Source organism: Trachurus japonicus, chromosome 16 (genome assembly GCF_045865225.1).
Source record: "Trachurus japonicus isolate A0001 chromosome 16, Traja_1.0".
NCBI lineage: Eukaryota > Metazoa > Chordata > Actinopteri > Carangiformes > Carangidae > Trachurus > Trachurus japonicus.
In genome coordinates this window covers 36323133-36343801 of record NC_140922.1, presented here as the reverse complement: position 1 = coordinate 36343801, position 20669 = coordinate 36323133, and the positions used below count along the sequence as shown (strand labels likewise).

At 39.1% G+C, this 20669-nt stretch overlaps 1 protein-coding gene across 1 annotated transcript in view; it reads right to left on the bottom strand.

Moving 5' to 3' along the window:
• Positions 1–8484: 8484 nt before the first annotated feature.
• Positions 8485–20669, bottom strand: part of LOC146972841 (SMAD family member 4-like) — a 23949-nt gene continuing 11764 nt past the window's right edge. The window contains exons 2-10 of the mRNA XM_085803274.1: positions 18844–19018; positions 17852–17983; positions 14687–14878; positions 13718–13837; positions 12858–12911; positions 12580–12763; positions 10484–10652; positions 10245–10362; positions 8485–8717 (exon numbers count right to left, since the gene is read on the bottom strand). Coding sequence (XP_085659400.1) covers positions 8485–8717; positions 10245–10362; positions 10484–10652; positions 12580–12763; positions 12858–12911; positions 13718–13837; positions 14687–14878; positions 17852–17983; positions 18844–19018 — 1377 coding nt within the window. The remainder of the gene's footprint in view (positions 8718–10244; positions 10363–10483; positions 10653–12579; positions 12764–12857; positions 12912–13717; positions 13838–14686; positions 14879–17851; positions 17984–18843; positions 19019–20669) is intronic.

Below are 20669 nucleotides of genomic sequence, written 5' to 3'. Positions count from 1 at the left end.
GCTCTTTGTCCTCATTGGCGCCATGTTGGCGTGATGCCTTCAGGGTCCGCTCGGGATTTTCTATTTTCTTTTTCTTTTTACAATTCTGTTTTATTGTGATTTTCATGGTTCACATGTTCATTCACACATCAGTTCACCAATTTCATCCATTCATCTGTAAATTACAACTGAATTGCACAGTAGGCTAATACATCCACTGCAAAAACTGAAGAATATTTGTCGTATTTCTTGTCAAAATGTCTCATTTCTAGTCAAAACTAATCTCTTTCCACTCATCACCTAAAAATTAACTTGTTTTTAGATCATTTTCACATTTCAAACGTATTTTCACTAAAAAATAAGTAGAAAAATCTGCCAGTAAAAGGAAGTTTTTTTGTGCTTGTAATAAGAAAGAAAAACTTGCTCCACTATCAGATTTTTCTACTTATTTCAAGTGAAAATCTGCGTGAAAGAAGTAAAAAGTGTCCAAAACAAACTACTTTTAATGTGATGAGTCTTATTTTAAAGCAGAAGTAGCCTAAGTGATATATTTGTGTTAATATAAGTCTTAAATAGTTGTATCTTCCGACAGCAATCACTTCTATTCACCACTTTCCGTAGAACGCCGCTGGGCGTCGCCATGACACTCAATTCACCGACAAGTCGGTTTCGCACTTCTGTCTCACTTCAAGCAGAATGGAGCTAGCCTAGCAGTCTGTCTTAGAAGTGTTTTTATTATTATTACAAGTTCATAGAATGTCCTCCGGTACGACATGTGCTGTTGTTGGATGCACAAACAACTCAAGGAAAGTTAAAGATTTTATGAATGGAGCCTGTAACGACCATAAAGCCAATCGCAACAGTTGTGGATTAGAGGCTGACACGGGAGTGTTTTTTCAATCCCGCCCCGGTCCCGTGACAAAGTAAAAAAAAAAATCCTGTCCCGTTCAAATCCCGAATAAATCACTCCCGATCCCGTCCTGTTCCCGATTTTTTCTATGAACACAGTCATCATAGATCCCCCCTCCCCTCTCTCTCCCTCAGCGCACTGCAGGCTGAATGACAGACAAAACAAGACGGTAGATGTGGCGTCAACACATCTACCGTCTTGTTTTGTTAACTTATTTCAATTAGTGATAATGAACGCCCTCCTCGTCCTTTCTCTCTCCCTCTCTCTCTTTTTCTTTCTTTATTTTTTGCTTGTCTGCATCACCTGTTTAATGCGAGGTGGAGATTACGCCGCCGCCGCATCAGCTGACTCCTCTGAGTCAGTCTGACTGGCCGAAAACGTTTCCCTACCGGTATGTTGATTTAGGTACACCTCTACGTAGCCACGACAGTGATCACTGAGGGTGTGCAGTGTGCATCAGTCCACACACTTAAAATTTTTGGACCGTTTTGAGCGCACCATCCTGGCTTGTGCTTCTTTGAATGTCGCGCTTTGACTCCCGGTCCCGTTCACTCCCGTTTACATTTTTTCCCGTCACGTCCCGATCACGTGATTCAAAATAAATTGACTCCCGCGGGAATCCCGATAAAATGTCAGCCTCTATTGTGGATGTCTGGTTGCTACGTTAGCCGCTAGCTGTTGCTACGTAAACAACCGACTTCCGGGGTGGTGTGACGCAATGGATCATGGGAAAATAAAGTGGTGAATAGAGTGTTTGGTCTGAAACACGGGTCTGTCAGTCCCTCTGCTCTGCTCTGAGCCCAGGAGAAAACTTTCCTTGTATCCTACAGCCTTTATCCAATGAGGAGAGAGAACGGCATAAAGGGGCAGTCCTCTCTGTGTGTGCAGCCAAGGGACGCTGTGAATGTGGTGACGTAGCGACGAGGACTGTTATGGTGCGTTCAAGGAAACTCGTGTTTTTCCGACCTGTGAAGTTGTACCAGTTTGATCTGGTACGAGTTCACGGGTCAGAAGTTACGAGTGGCCGTTATAGTGACTTTCACAGGTAAAACAGGTCGGAAAAACACGAGTGGGTTGCCTGGAACGCTACAAAGTCGTAAGTTGTGACTTGAAGCTGTAATTTACAATTTCAAAAGCCTGCCTGGAACGCAGCATTAGCGAAACCGACCGGACCACTTACTTCTGCTTTAAGTAGAATGAGATTTGTTTTGACTAGAAATGAGACATTTTGACTAAAAATAAGACAAATTAGATTCTTGGTAAGATATTTTATTTTTTGCAGTTTCCACGATTCGACTGACAATACAGATAGGGATGATTGGTCCTCCCCCAATCACACAAAAGATGAAATTAATAAAATACAAAAATTGAGAACTTAACTCCTTAGGCTAACAACAAGAATGCCGGGGTGCACATCTGTTACACTAGAGAAAAATTTTTTAAATACTTTTATTGATCTGAGCACATGGACCTAAAAACGCCTGGAATAGTTCTATATTTTTCTTACCAATCCTGAGCTTATTTTCTTATACATCATATGATTCAGTGAAACCTGCCATTTTATCTGCTGCGGTGTAAAGTCACATTTAAACCTTACCTTTGGGTGAGCAGGCCATAAAGTTGTGTTTTGTGTTATATCTCTCTAGTCATCAATCAATGTGAAAAGTTGTATTTAGGTGTTTTCAAGCAACATGTGAAGTTTTGTGCAAATACACATTTTCTTCTGTGAGTTACATCTCATTGATCATGACCATAGAGGCAGATTTTACCACTACAGGCCTCGTACACACCCACAATATACTAAACATCTGCTACTAACAGCAAAACCAACATGTATCATAAACCAACAATTATTAAGTATGCAATGATGACTTTGGCTCTCACAGAAGTGTTATATATATAAATGGAAAATAGACAATATGTTGATAAATGGAGGAGCAGAAGTCAACTTTATGAAAATATATATTTTAATGCCTTTCAATGGGAAGTTTCTGAAGACAAAAGACTGATCATAGTGATGATGAAACAAATAAAAGATGAAATAGTTTTAATTATAATAAGGATGATACAACAATAACAAAGCAGTAAGGACAACAGCTGGGTCTAAAAACACAAGGCTGAGGTGTGGTCGACTGTTTACATGACTGAAGGTCTTTAGCGTTGTTTGAGCTGAAGGCGACACGACATCATTGATGCTCATCACCTGTAGAGACACACACACACACACACACACACACACACACACACACACACACACACACACACACACACACACACACACACACACACACACACACACACACACACACACACACACACAGGTAACTTAAACAGCTCATTACACACATGAATGGACAACAATCATCATAAACTGATACACTGAATTACTTAGGAACTCTTTTTAATTACCGTAGTGTGAATGCTGAAATATAAATAGTGCAATTACAGGTGGAGCCTAGGACATCTATCTATCTATCTATCTATCTATCTATCTATCTATCTATCTATCTATCTATCTATCTATCTATCTATCGTTCTATCTATCTATCTATCGTTCTATCTATCTATCTATCGTTCTATCTATCTATCTCTCTATCTATCTACTATCTATCTATCTATCTATCTATCTATCTATCTATCTATCTATCTATCTGTCTATCTATCTATCGTTCTATCTATCTATCTCTCTACAGTATCTATCGCTCTATATATCTATCTACTATCTATCTATCGTTCTATCTATCTATCTATCTATCGTTCTATCTATCTATCTATCTACAGTATCTATCGCTCTATATATCTATCTACTATCTATCTATCGTTCTATCTATCTATCTATCTATCGTTCTATCTATCTATCTATCTATCTATCTATCTATCTATCTATCTATCTATCTATCTATCGTTCTATCTGCCTGCCTGTCTGTCTATTTTCTTCTTTCTTTCTTTCTACCCCTCTCTCTCTATCTCTGTCTCTTTCTATCTATCCATCCCCCTCTGGCTTTCTTTCATTCTACCTCTCTGTCTTTTTACTTACTTTATCCTTTCTTTCTTTCTTTCTTCCTTCCTATCTACCCCTCTCTCTTTCTTTCTTTCTTTCTTTCTACTCCTCTCTATCGTGTTGCACATGCAATATTTCAACAGTTTCTTCTACCTTTTTTCTTCATCTTATTCAGCATTTCTTCAGCAATGGCGTTCAGCTGCTTTCAGCATTCACACGCATTTCCTGCTGGAAATGCTTCTTTTTCTAGTTGTACTTTGAGTTTTACTTTGAACAACAACAAAAAAAAGGCAGTGCAGCGTTTTGCATCTTATCAGGAAACTGAACTCTTGTTAAGTGATGAAGTCTTGTAAAAAGAGTTCAGAGTTACGACGTATGTGCAGAGTTTGGTCAGTAAGATTATAGGAGAAGAGCAGAAACAACTGGGAAGCATCTATGATAATTATGAGAGTCAAGGGAAAGCAGAGAGGATTTGGACTGATCCTGAAGTTAGGAAACTCCCCTCAGGATGGCGCTAGAGAGCTGCTATAGCAACTAAGAGTATTTATTTATTTATTTATTTTTATTTAACCTTTATTTAACCAGGAATAATCCCATTGAGATTCAGAATCTCTTTTGCAAGGGGTCCTGGCCAAGAAAGCAGCACAGTACATCCACATTTAGACAACATCAACAAAACAAACATAAAAACAGCTAAAACAATAACAGCAAATCGCATCAATACATTATAATCACCAGCTGCGTTCGGTGAGAGAACATGTGCATTCAGTAGTCAAATAGTCCTTGATCCTAGCTTTAAAATCTTCCATACTTGGGAGATAATCCAATTTAAGATGACTCTGTAATTTATACCAGGACGAGGGTGCGAATGCTTTGAAGGCACTTTCCCTAAAGACAGTCCGTGTACGAGGAACAGTATAAGGTGAATAAAGTGAAGAAAAAAGGTAGAAGAAACTGTTGAAATATTGCTTGTGTAACACGATAGAGAGGGGTAGAAAGAAAGAAAGAAATAAAAAGACAGAGAAAGGGGGTAGAAAGAAAGAAAGAAAGAGAGAGAGGGGTAGATAGGAAGGAAGAAAGAAAGGATAAAGTATATAAAAAGTCATTTTGGAAATCTCTTTATAGGGATGTGGAATGGGAAAAAATGTGGTTGATCAGTAATAAATTTTGTCTAAACAATAAGATCAAGGAAATATCTTTCAAAATTAAACACAAAATATATCCAGCAAAAAAAAAAAAACATTAGAAAGATTTGAACTTGATATTGTTGTGATTTCTGTGGCTTGTATGATGATGAATCTATTGCATTTATTTTTTCACTGTTTATATTGTCAAATGTTTTGGTTGAATGTACAAAACTTTATTGAAGAGAAAACTGGACATTCAGTAGGCTACATAATATGCAGGAAAAGGACATTTTTCTTTACTTTGAAAACAACCAAATGGAAAATGATTGAATTTTATTTTTTTTGTACAACTTGTTTTATTTTTTAGGTAAATTTCATATCCACAAAAATAATCAATGGACTAGAAATGCCAAAGGCTTTAAAAACAAACTTTATTTTGGATTTTTAAAATTTAATTAATATGATCTGATATTCTTTACATCGATGCATTGATTTATACTTTATTTTTTTCATCCCCTGGCTCAACAGTATTGTTATGGATATAATTTTTTAATAAAGTTTTTTTTTTTAATTGTCATTCATTATCATCATTACTAAATTCATTAACGACCATTTCAGAACCATGTGTCTTATATCTTATTGCTGTGTGTTTTAAATGAATGAATTAACAATAAAGATCATTTATTATTATTATTATTATTATATAACATAACAGGACTTACCTTCCATCCTCCTATGGACCAGCAGCACCTTCCTGCTCAGTCCTCCAGCTGTCTGTCTGGCTCACGGATGTATTACTGTATATTATGGTCTGGCTGCGGCTGCTCCAGCACCACGTGATCCCGTCCCTTGTTGTCATAGATGCAGCGTTCAAGGACCCTCGGAAAGCGGAGAATCCCCCCCGACTCAGATGTTTCAGTTTACAGCTCGTCTCCATCATAAACGGAGTTACGGAGGCGCGTTGCATTCACTTGGGAAAGATGAGATTATGGGCTGTTTTGCTTCCCTAACATGTCTTCTTTTTGAATAGTGGGGGAAAAAATGGTGGAAAATCTACTTTAAGGTTTTTATTTTATTACATTTTGTCTTATTTAATCAGTAGATTTCTCCTAAACTCACTGGGAGTTAGTCTGAGCCATGTCCAAAAATCCAAAAATTGTCATTTCCTTTGTATCATAGCAACAAATCCTAAAAGTAGGATTGACATTAACAATCTGTGTAGTTTTACAGTCCAAGTCTTTAAAGGGCGTTTTCTCAGAAAGAGTTTTTCAGACTCAGAATCTGAGCTAGAAATCTCCACTTCAGCAGCTTCCACACACCAAACCTTCCACTTTGATCCCTTTCTATATTCTGAAGGTTTTTACAGAGGGGATTGTTGATATATCATTCACAGCCTCATTTATACAACATTTTATTACTAAAAACATGGAGACATTAGATGTTTTAAAGGGCTGGTGACAGTATTTTCTCATTTACAGAGTGATAAAAAGAGATATCCACAATCCTCCTCTCAAAATCTTACTGTTGTATATTCATGTAGCACAAAACAATCTTGTTAAGGCTGAAAAAGAAAAAATTACTCAGAAAAACAGAAACAAAGAGGCAGCAACTGTTTTATCACAAAAAAGTATTTTATGTTACAGACCCTTTCAGTATAAAAGCCTTTGAAATGTGAAATGGAAACAGAACAGAATAAATAATGTGACGGATCAGAGAGGAAACAGGAAATGATGATGATGTCACCGATCCATCTTTGGTGGATAATCAATGAAAATGAAAATGAAGATAATAAATAAACTCAGTGTCTTGTTTGTTGTTTCCACTTCACCGTCTTAATGAGTCTGTGAATATTCATGAGACGGTCACTGTCCCTTTAAAAGGTAGGATAGTTCAACATTTAGTCAAATTAACCCCATCACCATAACTCCTATAGTCATAGCAGTAGGTTTGTTACCTTTAATTGTCGGTGCAAGCTGTTTTTAGAACGGCGGAGCAGAGCCGTGAGCTGCTCAGAGCTACGCTACGGAGGCTCATTATGGGATTTCTTGGTTTCCCTCATCATCAAACTCATCAAATACACAATCCAACAACTCCACAACGCTCTGGTGGACAAGTTGTGAGCTGCACATTCACCACGCTATGAGATAATAACACAACGTTACCACACAGAGTTGTTTTAGAGGGAAATGCAGAGACTGTTGATGAAAAACTGTCCCTGAAGGCAACGTGCATCAGAGGTTTTTAGGGGTGTGACGATACACTCATCTCACGAGACGAGATTTTAAGAAAACTACAATGACAAAATATATGACTGGACCAACAGACTTTTATTTAACCGAGTTGCACTTGCATTTTGAAATGTTTTATTATAACTCTTTACATGCATGATGTAAGCATGAGCTTTTAACTTCTTCTTCCACAAATTGAAACTGAAACTAAAATGTATAAAAGTTAAAATAAAATTTAAAAGAATTAAACATGCCTTTCTTTTTTTCAAGTGCAAACAATATTATGTGCAGTGTTTCCTCTAGGATTTTTTTTAAGTAGTGGCAGCGACGAGTTATAACTGTGTAGTGGAAAGGGGCGTTTGTATTGGTAACTGGTAGTGGAAACCCTGTTTTACATTGTTTTAACATTAAAAATAAAAAAAACATCTCGCGAGACAGATTTTTAACGCGACGAGAAATATCGTCAAGTTTTATCTCGAGATCTCGTCACACCCCAAGCGGTTTTGCATGTATTTCCCTCTAAAACAACTCTGTGTGGTAACGTTGTGTTATTATCTCATAGCGTGGTGAATGTGCAGCTCACAACTTGTCCACTAAGGGTGGGAGAAAAAATCGTTTCACATAAATATCGCGATATCTTTTTTGATGATTTTTAAATCGATTTTTTTTTCAAAAATCGATTTTTTCTTTTCTTTTCTTTTTTTTTTTTTTTACATTTTTTAAAATATTGTGCGATGTGCATTTGTTCGCCTTTTTTACATACAGAGAGTCCAGGTTTTGAAAAGGGTTTAAGTTCACTTTATAATGGAGTATGTTAATTTATAGGCTCCTACAGTGTTTGTGTGCAGATAAATATTAAAAATACAGACTAAAAATTGAGAAAATCTGCAATATCGTAGAATCCCAATTTAGATCGAATCGCCATCCAAAAAATCGTAGAAGAATTGAATCGGGAGAAAAGCATATCATCCCAGCCCTATTGTCCACCAGAGCGTTGTGGAGTTTGATGAAGGAAACCAAGAAATCCCATAATGAGCCTCCGTAGCGTAGCTCTGAGCAGCTCACGGCTCTGCTCCACCGTTCTAAAAACAGCTTGCACCGACAATTAAAGGTAACGAACCTACTGCTGCTATGACTATAGGGATTATGGTGATGGGCCAATTTGACTAAATGTTGAACTCTCCCTTTAAGGCCATCCTCTGGTTGGCTGATTGTCTGGGGGAGGGGGGCGGGGCTTCATCAGAGTGTGTGCTGTGTGTGCGTCAGCAGCGTGTGCGGGGGCAGCGTGTGCAGCACCTGGTCCAGCAGCTGCAGCGCTCGGTGCAGGTTGACCTCCAGCCAGCAGGGGGTGTCCTTGATGCTGCTGCGGGGGTAGTCGCAGCCCCAGCCCTTCACGAAGCTCAGGCGCACCAGGCACAGCCGCCGCAGCTCGTCCACGCCCAGACCGGCCGCTGCTGCCGCGCACACACCTGCTGCTGGGGGGGACACACAACACAACACAACAGCTGGTAGACTCAACACACCAGGGGTCCGTTTCACAAAGCAGGTTCAACAAACTCTGAGTCTAATCCTGAACTCTGAGTTGATCTACTCTGAGACAGGAAACTCAGAGTTTAGGGTTTCAGAACAGGTGATAACAGTTGGTTCAATCAACTCTGAGTAACTTGACCCTGAGTTACAGGGAGATTAAAAGCTCTCATCAATGGAACAAAGATAACATGATTCACCATGGCAACCAGCAAAAAAAAAGCCCAGCCCCTCCCACTTCTCACGGTGGAGTGACGTATGAATGCTGACACAGATTTTTTTTTTTTTAATTTTACCACTTTACCACTTTTTACTATTTTCTATACTTTTACTTTTGCCACTTCTTATCTTTTTTGAAATTTTACCACTTTTCCTAGAATTTCTTCAAGAATTTTTTTTTTTTTCTAATAAGTTTTACCACTTTTTCTGAGAAATTTTACCACTTTTTCCTAGAATCTTTTAACTTTTTAAATTATTGTTTTTTACATTTTACTACTTTTCCGAGAATTTTGGGGGGAAATTTTACCAGTTGCTTCTCAATTTTTCTGTTCTACTTTTTTTTTTACCCCTTTTGTATTATTGTTTGCCCCCCTTTTTAGCTTTTTACTATTTACTATATACTATTTTTACTTTTACCACCTTTTTTTTTATCTTTATTTGACCACTTCTCCTAGAATTTCTTCAAGAAATTTTACCAGTTTCTTCCAAAATTTAAAAAAACATTTTTTTTTTTTTTTTTTTTTTTAGAATTTTTGCCACTTTTTCTGAGAAATTTTACATTTTACTACTTTTCCGAGAATTTTTTGGGGAAATTTTACCAGTTTCTTCTCAATTTTTACCCCTTTTGTATTATTGTTTGCCCCCCTTTTTAACTTTTTACTATTTACTATATATTATTTTTACTTTTACCACTTTTTTTTTTTTTTAATTTTACCACTTTTCCTAGAATTTCTTCAAGAAATGTTACCACTTTTTTCCTAGAATTTTTTAAAACTTTTTTAATTATTGTTTTCATTTTTTTTCTTTTTCTTTTTACATTTCACTACTTTTCCAATAATTTTTTGGGGAATTTTTACCAGTTTCTTCTCAATTTTTCTGTTCTACTTTTTACCTTTTTTTTTTTTTTAAGAATTTTTACCCCTTTTGTATTATTGTTTGCCCCCCTTTTTTTTTTTTTTTTTTACTTTTTACTATTTACTATATACTATTTTTACTTTTACCACTTTTTTTTTTTTTTTAATTTTACCACATTTCCTAGAATTTCTTCAAGAAATTTTTTTCTTCTAAAATTATTATTATTATTTTTTAATTTTTACCACTTTTTCTGAGAAATTTTACCACTTTTTTGTGAGAATTTTTACCACAATTTTCAAAAATGTACGCCTAATTTAAACGTACATACACACACCTGATAGACACTCTTGTGACACGTAAAGGTGTGTAGACAGACAGACGGACAGACAGCTACTCACTGACAGGAGCGATCCCTCCCACACCATTTGCTCCGGGAATCGAACCTGCGACCGCCGCTGCCTGAGCCGCCGCCGCCTGCTGCTGCATCTGTCTGTGGCACTGACGCAGGTCGAACACCTACACACACACACACACACACACACACACACACACACACACACACACACACACATAGAGGTGAGACACACAGACGCGTGGCGATCCGGCGATGCGGTTGCCATGGCTACGGCGGGCCCACCTTGACGACGGCGCCGGGGTAGATCTTGTGGACGCCGTCTCCAGGGGCGCGTCCCGCCTCGCGGTCCAGGTACAGACTCTGGACAAACACCGAGTGGTCGCTAAGGCAACGCAGCCACACATCGCCCTCGCCGCGGCACTCGAGCTGCACGCCGCGGCCGATGTGGAGCCTAGAGGAGACAGGATTAGACCGGTTTAGACCGGTTTAGACTGGGTTAGACTGGGTTAGACTGGTTAGACTGGTTTATACTGGTTAGACTGGTCAGACTGGTTTATCCACCACTTTATTTCCCCATGATCCATTGCGTCACACCACAACGGAAGTGGGTTTTAGTAGCATTCTAGCGAGCGGCTAACTGGTAGCGTTAGCCACCGGTTCTAGCGAGCGGCTAACTGGTAGCGTTAGCCACCGGTTCTAGCGAGCGGCTAACTGGTAGCGTTAGCCACCGGTTCTAGCGAGCGGCTAACTGGTAGCGTTAGCCACCGGTTCTAGCGAGCGGCTAACTGGTAGCGTTAGCGGCTAACTGGTAGCGTTAGCCACCGGTTCTAGCGAGCGGCTAACTGGTAGCGTTAGCGGCTAACTGGTAGCGTTAGCGGCTAACTGGTAGCGTTAGCCACCGGTGTAGGTACCAAATGTGGGGGCTCCGGGCTGCCAAAACCGTTTTGACTAAATCTGATGTTTGTTAAGTCTATAAAACTAATTATTGAACAAACATTACTATTTCTGTGTGCACGTGTTTGTAATTAGTCATGGTTATCGTAGTTGTTAGCTTTGCTGCTGCTGACAGCTAACAGCAGCAGCTAAGCTAACAGCAGGACGTCAGCTGTTAAAACCCTCCCGTTGTGGGACACGACATGAAACTACTCCAGTTAGCTCAGTCATGTTGGAACTAAGATATCCACTGGACCGTTTATTGAGTTATTTAAGACACTGCTAACGGCTAACGGTTAGCCCAGCTAACGTTAATCTAAAATGTAATGAATGGAGTGTCATGGCAACATCCAGTGTCGTTCTCCGGAAAGTGGTGGATACTGGTTTATACTGGTCAGACTGGTTTAAACCGGTTTATACTGGTCAGACTGGTTTATACTGGTTTAGACTGGTTTATATTGGTTTATACTGGTTTAGACTGGTTTATACTGGTTTATACTGGTTTATATTGGTTTATACTGGTTTAGACTGGTTTATATTGGTTTATACTGGTTTATACTGGTTTATATTGGTTTATACTGGTTTATATTGGTTTATACTGGTTTATACTGGTTTATACTGGTTTATACTGGTTTATATTGGTTTATACTGGTTTATATTGGTTTATATTGGTTTATACTGGTTTAGACTGGTTTATATTGGTTTATACTGGTTTATACTGGTTTATATTGGTTTATACTGGTTTATATTGGTTTATACTGGTTTATACTGGTTTAGACTGGTTTATACTGGTTTATATTGGTTTATACTGGTTTATATTGGTTAAGACTGCTTTATACTGGTTTAGACTGGTTTATATTGGTTTATACTGGTTTATACTGGTTTATACCGGTTTATACTGGTTTAGACTGGTTTATATTGGTTTATATTGGTTTATATTGGTTTATACTGGTTTATACTGGTTTATATTGGTTTATACTGGTTTATATTGGTTTATACTGGTTTATACTGGTTTATACTGGTTTATATTGGTTTATATTGGTTTATACCGGTTTATGCTGGTTTATACTGGTTTAGACCGGTCTACCTGGCGCGGTGGCTGGCGGCGGTGCGGTGCACGTTGCTCAGCTGGCCCAGACAGACTGGTTTATACGGGTTTATACTGGTTTAGACTGGTTTATACTGGTTTATATTGGTTTATATTGGTTTATACTGGTTTATACTGGTTTATACTGGTTTAGACCGGTCTACCTGGCGCGGTGGCTGGCGGCGGTGCGGTGCACGTTGCTCAGCTGGCCCAGACAGACTGGTTTATACGGGTTTATACTGGTTTAGACTGGTTTATACTGGTTTATATTGGTTTATACTGGTTTATATTGGTTTATACTGGTTTATACTGGTTTATACCGGTTTAGACTGGTTTATACTGGTTTAGACCGGTCTACCTGGCGCGGTGGCTGGCGGCGGTGCGGTGCACGTTGCTCAGCTGACCCAGACAGAACCGGTCTCCTCCGGACGGGTCCACGTAGCCGTCCACCGTCACCACGGGACAGTCGGACTGAACCTTGAACATCTCTCCCACCGGAACGTCCAGCTCAAAGTACGAGATGGAGCACCAGAACTCTGGACCTGAGACAGGTAGAGAGACAGACAGGTGGTGAGACAGACAGACAGACAGACAGACAGACAGACAGACAGACAGACAGACAGACAGCTGTCTCACCTGGGTGGTTGGATACCGGCTGTGGGTAGGGGGCGGAGCTGTGGTGCTGTGACCCTGCAGAACAGACTTAAAGTTAACTTAGTAAACTTAAACTTCATTTCAATAGTTAATTTACAGATGATGTCAAACACTAACACACAATACAATACAATACAGAAAACATTTCCAAGATCTCAGATAAAATAAAAATGAAATAATAGAAAACACAATAAATATATAAATACTAATAGCACAATATAAAATTGTTATGTCAACACATAAATGTATTTAACAATCTCTCATAAATTTCATTGAATGCCAGGGAGTACATCAAATACCTTTTCATAGTTATCTAAAAACTGTAGAGCAGCAACAATTAATGGATTAATCGCACAATAATTGATTATTAAATTAATCTTCAACTATTCTGATGATCTAATAATCAGTTTGAGTCGTTTTTTAAAGGAAAAAAAGCTCCAGATTCTCTGATTTCAGCTTCTTCAATGTGAATATTTCTGGTTTCTTTGTTCCTTTATGACAATAAACTGAGTCTCTCTTTGGTTTGTGGACAAAACAAGACATTTGAGGACGATGTCGTCTGGTGGTTTGAGAAACACTGATTGATGTTTTTAGACATTTTTTAACATTTTATTGACCAAACAACTAATCGATGAATCATTTAAATAATCAACAGATTAATCGATAATGAAAATAATTGTTAGTTGCAGCCCTAAGTTAAGAAGTTGTGTATTCTTTTTATTTCTAAGCAGGAGGATTCATAAAGTGAATTAAGTTGAAGCAGAAAATGAGGAAAGGAACATTTTCTGCTTATGAATAAAATATTATTTTGCCATTAAAATAAAAACATGAACGTCACGTACAGAAGTGTGTGTTGGGGCCGTGGTGGTGGTGATGTAACGGCGGCTGCTGGTGGCCCCGCCCACTCTGTGGAGGCGGCGGCGCCGGGCTGAAGGGGGCGTGGCCGTTACCTGACCAGGTGGCTGCAGGGACACGGGACACAGCTGGTTACCGTAGCAACTGTGGTAAACTGCTTTCTAGGTGGTAAACTGTTCATACTTGTATCACATAGACGCTGCTTCTCTAACTTTTTATATCAAGGAATTAGACCACGAACTAGACCACAAAACACCAGAAATACACAAACTATCAATGTACCTTTAAATTAGGCCTAGCTACATTTTTGATTTAGATTATAGAGAAATTTCTGGAAAAAAGTGGTACAATTTCTTACAAAAAAAGTTGAAACATTTCTAGAAAAAAGTGGTACGATGTCAAAAAATAAACAAAAATAAGTTTTTTTGAGACAAAAGTGGTAAAATTAAAAAAAAAAAATTGTAAAAAGTTTTTTTTTTAAATTGTGAAAAAATAGTAAAATTTCTCAAAAGAATTCTAGAAAATGTGGTAAAATTTCTCCAAAAAATATAGAAGAATGTGGCAAAATTTATCTCTCTCAAAAAAAGGGGCAAATACAAAAAGGGGTAAACATTTCTTGAAAAAAATTCTAGGAAAAGTGGTAAAATAAAAAAAATAAAAAAAAGTGAAACAATTAATTTAAAAAGTGATAACATTTCTGAAAAAAAAAAAAAAGGGAAAAAATTCTAGTAAAAAGTGTTAAAATGTGAATAAAAAGTAGTGGAGCCCCTTGAACCCTGTCAACCCCCCCACTCTGAGAACCACTGACATTTACTTTAGTTAGATAGTTTAGTTGTACTGACTATATTATATATTTATACTGAGTAAACCTGAGTATCACATAGACTACACCACTGGCTGTAGTTCTATTACTGATGCAGTACTGACACCTGTTGATGCTGCAGCTGCTCACTCACCTGCTGGGGGGGGGCTCTGCTGCTGCTGCTGCTGCTGCTGCTGAGGGGGGGTGGGGATGGGGGTGGGGGTGGGGGGGTGAGGAGGCCGGGGGCTGTGGGGGGGGTTGGGGTCGGGGGTCTGAGGAGGGGGGGCGATCTGGAGGAGACTCCTGCCACAGGCTCCGCCCCCCCCGCTGGTCATGGAGCTGCTGCCTGCAGACAGAGGTCAGAGGTCAGAGGTCAGACAGGGTTTCTGCAGGTACCAGCAAATCTAATTTAATGCATTTTAATGCCCTTTTTAACGCCATTTCAAACATTTTTAATGCCCGTGACTGCAAATACTATACATGTGCGTACATACACTTACCTATATACACATACACACACCCAATTACTTGGTTCTGCATGTTTATCACACCAATAGAGGTGCTGCACCGACTGCAATTTTCTGGCCGATCACCGATTTTTAAAAAGCCTGACCCACCGATTCCAATTTTTACTGAGAGCGATAAAAAAAAAAAAAAAAAGTCAACAGTAGCCTGCCACCACCTAAAAATATGAATTTAGAAAATTCTCAATTTTTTCACCCACGTTTAATTTTACTGTAGATTAAGTGGATAATCCCCATATTTTTCTGCTCTTTGTGCTCTATAGGGATGTAATGATATCAAAATCTCACTGTATGAATCAATCAATTTTTTGATGCCTTTTAGAATCGGGTTTAATGCCTTTTAATGCCATTTAAGGCCTTAATTTTAGCAAAATATATTTAATGACTTTTAATGCTTTTTAATGACCTGCAGAAACCCTGTCAGAGGTCAGAGGTCAGAGGTCATCCTCACATCGTCTTCAAAACCTCATACTCTCCTGCTAGTACGTACTGTAAGCACTTTTAAATCCAGGTTAAAAACATTTCTCTTTTCACGCGCTTATAGCTGAGAACTTAAAACTTTATCTATTTTCTTTTATTTGCTCTTGATTTTAACTCTGTTTTCAGTGTTTGTTTTTATTCTGTCTTATGCTTCTTTTTTTAATGTTTTGTCTCAGGGTTTATACAGGAATCTTGAAGTTAATTTTAATACCTTTTTAAGACTTTTTCAAGACCTTCTCAATATGTTTTAATACCTCACCACCACTTCAAGCTGTAACCATTTACATCAGTGACACTTTTAACTTAACAGTTTTAGTTTAACTTGTATCATAGTGGTTTATAGTCTTTATCACAGATTTCAAGGATAATAAATCAAAGGCAGAGTTTATAAAAAAAAAACATTGCTCCACTCTCAATGTGTACCGGTTCATCTTTGTTTTTTAATCAAATGAATAAATTCACACACTTTCACAATGTTTTTTAGGACTCAAACTCTTGGACAGCTAATTCAGAAAAAATACCCTCAAAATTCAAAATGTAAGACTTTATAAAGTTGTGAAAAGAGTTTTTAATACTTTTTAAGGGTCTTAATTTTCCCAAAATTGATTTATCACCTTTTAATACTTTTAAAGACCCCGCGGATACCCTGTGTCTTTATGTAAAGCACATTAAGTTGCCTTGGTATGAAATGCGCTGTAGAAATAAAGATGCCTTGCTTTGCCTACTGATGTGGCCTAAATGCATGTAAAATCTAGTATGCCATATGCAGGATGCAGTACTGCTTGTCACTGCCCGATTTGTGACAGCTACGTACGGCAACTCCACTTGGACAAACTTAGTTGAATTGACTTCACTGCCCTGTGTGGTCGCCACAGACGCTTTATCTTTTTAAACTTTATTAGTAATGTAAATTGAGGGTTGGTTGTGGTGGTTTGGATCTTGATGCTCAGAAAACAGGAACAGAGGTAGAGACTTTTAGTGTTTACTCTCGGCCTCATCACCATGACAACCACAAACAATCACAACTACCACAACACTCACTGAATAAACGAGTCTGCCGCGGCTGTCTTATGACGGACATCCGCGTTTTTTTTTAAATCATTTTCACAGCACCGTATTTTACATTTACAGAACTTTAAGCAGACTTGCAATTGTACACAAATCGGGCAGCGCCCTGATGAAGTTTGTCCAAGCATGCGCAGACTAGAGCACTGGAAAAGAGAGTAGCGACACCACCATAGACTCCCGTGGTCACTTTATTCTCCCCCTAGTGGCAGGATGTGGGTGTTGCAAATCCGCCCAAGAAACCCATTCACTCCAATGTATGTGTGTTGCCAACTTGCTTGTAAATTGATGAAAACTGCTGTGTTTTTGCTTTTAGGTGCCTTGGTCATATTAAGTTATGCTTATAATTTATTTATTTCAAAATTTAAATTGTAACACTAATGTGAACAACTGTTTTTTTTTTTATAAACATAGATATAACAGCCAAAATAAAAGATGACAACACTTAAAAACCATTACAAAATGTGACAAAATCAAACCCAAAACGTATTATGTGAAGTTTTTCCTCCAATTTTGATTAAAAAAATGATAATTAATAAAAACATACGGAGCTGTTTACAGTACGTACCGGTCACACAGCGGACAAACACAGAAGGGGACGAGCGAACGCTTTACCGTTGCTAAGCAACCACCAGCTGTCAAAATAAATAACATAAAAAACCTCGCATGGAAATAAAATAAAAGCCAGCAGCACAATAACTTGCTTGACCAAAACAAACAAACTAAAGAAAACACAGGCTTAAGTGGCGAACAGTTAGCTAACACAGTTGAATTTAGAGCGCAAACTTACAGTATGACCCTTTAGTGGACTTATCTTTATCATTTAAAACAGCAAGCATTCGTGACACAACAATTAATGGCCACTATGTTAATATTTATCTGTAAAAGGGTCCACGATGATGCTATTAACGTGGGTGATCTATAAATGTCCTTAAATTATTGAAAACACCACACTGCTCATTCACCAACACTGCAGAGATGCAGCTCTTGGGCGCATTTGCAAAACCCACATCCACCACCAGGGGGCGTTGACACTTGACCAATGCTGTCGCTACTCTCTTTTCCAGTGCTCTAGCGCAGACCAGTTTTGTCACAAATCGGGTAGTGACACTGCTACCGCTCTCTGTTGGAGTGAAATGCATTCTGGGATACCTGTATACTGTATCAATCTGCTGCACAGCTCTGACTCATCCAGTGTGTTTACAGCTCATACAGGAAGTCTGACGATAGGAGGTGAGTGAGACAGAGACCTGGAGGAGACAGAGGCATGCTGGGATATCTGCTGCCGGGGGGGGGCTGGGGGTAGGCCTCAGGGTGGGGGGGGGGCAGCTCGATCTGCAGACAGTCCTGGATGAACTCCTCCTTGACCAGAGATGGAGCGCCTGAGGAGAGACAGCAGCTGTCAACAGAACGAATCTCCTTGTTGTTTACAACTACTTCCTGGTAGAAAACCAGCATGAGAACAATAGTGACGGACGAGAGTTTCTCTATATTTATCTAATTTTTCATGTCACTATATCACCGTTTAGACTAATCTGATGTTTGTAAAGTCTATAAAACCAATGATTGGACAAACATTACTATTTATGTGAGCACATTTTTGTAATTAGTCATGGTTATCATAGATTAGCCGGGCTAACGGTTAGCTACCTGTTTAACTTTAATAACTCAGTGACTCAATAAACGCTCCATGAACAAATATTTTCTCCAGCGGATATCTGAGTTCCAACATGACTGAGCTAACTGGAGTAGTTTCATGTGGTGTCCCACAACGGGAGGGTTTTAACAGCTGACGTCCTGCTGTTAGCTTAGCTACCGTTAGCTTAGCTACCGTTAGCTGTCCCTGTCAGCTGAGCCACTGATGCTTTCTAGACACCGTGATTCCCCCAAACTGAATAAATACAACACATAGCAACACAAAACACACACACAGAAATAGTAATGTTTCTTCAATCATTTCAGATTTGTCTAAACGGTGATAGGGCATGAAAAATATGATATATAGCTAAACTCTCGTTCGTTACTATTGTTCTCATTCAAATTACAGCTGGTTTTCTACCCGGAAGTAGAATGTAAACAACAAGGAGATTCTGTCTATCAACAGGTGTGAGTGTGTTCAAAGTTCAAAGTTCAAAGTTATCTTTATTGTCCCAGTTGGGAAATAGATTTGCAGCTGTGTGTGGTCAGTGTGACCTCAGTGGGCGTGGCCAGTGTGACCTCAGTGGGCGTGGCCGCAGCCTACCTGTGGGCGGGGCCGCCACCCTCTCGTAGTGGTAGGGGTTGACACACACGCTGTCGTACTTGAGGTCGAAGGCGAACTGACAGAACTTAACGTGTTTGAGCTCGTTCTTGTGCAGGTCGGGCCAACGCCACAGACGGGCGTAGATGACGTGAGGGAAACCCTTCCTGCCCGCCACCTGGGGGTGAGACAGGTAGAGAGAGAGACAGACAGGTGAGACAGGTGAGACAGGTAGAGAGACAGACAGGTAGAGAGACTACCATCAAATAGGACCACAATGGAAACTAGATAAAGTAGCATTTCCTGGTGGAAATGCGTGTGAATGCTGAAAGCAGCTGAACGCTGTTGCAGAATTAGCAAACAGTGCAAGCAGTGATCACCATACAAATGTTTGACCGAGGTAGGAATCAAACCCACAACCTCATGGTCAGTAGACTTTCACTCTGCCTCTAGGCCACAGTGCACACACAGTTGCAGAGACTGTTGTCTGTTGATGAGCTGCACTCACTCTGAAGTTAACGAGCCCAAAGCTGCACCTGTTGGAAACACACTGTGTCAACACCAAGAAAGCTTGAGAGTCAAGCTTGAATGACTTACAATGAAAATTTCTGTGAATTTCAGGCTGAGAGCAGCAGTTTCAACATGAAGCAAGTTATCAGAAGTCAACAGAGGACGACTGGGAAAATAATTCACTATAATTGTTGTTGAGGCAAGATTTGAACCAGCAACCTTCAGGTCTTCAGCCCAGTGATCTAACCACTTCACCATAGTTACATTCAATGAGAGATAGGTAAAAGAAATCCCTGTATAAGAGGCTCACGGACTTTTCTGTGACTTGTGACTATTTTTTGGTGAATTCAAACAAAGTATAATGCCCATTCCAGTGAATTACAAAATTGGAATCATAAGTCAAGCAATGACATGACCGAGGCAGGAATCGAACCCACAACCTCATGATCAGTAAACCTTTACTCTGCCGCTTCGCCACAGAGAGCATAGACATAAGCATGTTGTCATCGTAATGTCATGATGTGCTGCATACGGTGGCAGTAGCAATTAATCAGTCTCTTAACGAACACCTGTAACCAATTGAAGGTGGGGGAGGAGAGCAGAATTCAACATAACATAACAAGATTGCTCAGTCTGGATTTGAACCAGTGACCTTGGGGTTGGCAAGTGGCCACCTTACCCACTACACTACAGTGGAGTTGTCAAGAAGAGAGGTTGAGACTTTGATGAATGTGAGATTTTTCAATGATGCTTAAAATAAGGAGAAATGAGTAGAAATTAGCCACACCAAGTAAGAAGAGGACTTTTTTGTGACCTGTGACTATTTTTGGGTGAATTAAAACAAATTAAAAAGCACTTAACAGCAAGTTACAAAGTTGAGCTCCTTCTCCTGCTGCTGTGAAAAAAATGCATTGGGCTGAATGAGAGCAGAGAGCTCCCTGGCTGCATTTAAAAAATATTTTAAATTATTATCTAAGTCTCTTTGCATTTTTGACCAGTGTGGCTACAAAACTGGAGAAAATAATGTGTCTAGAGTTTAATTTGTGGCCGTGCTGACAGTTTAGACAGAAAAACTCTAGAATGTTTATTTGCCTCTCTCCACTCTGGCTGACGATGTCACCACTCTAGCTCTGCTTGTTAGACGCAACACACACCCATTATAAAGCTGGATTTTGTCAAAAAACTTAATGATTTTAAAACTGCCAAATATCAGAAACTGTTGAAGACATCAATAAGCTGAGTCATAGAAGAACACTTAAAAAGTTTGTCTACAGCTTAGAATTTGAATGAAGTCTCTAGCAGAAAGTATGGTGAAGCTT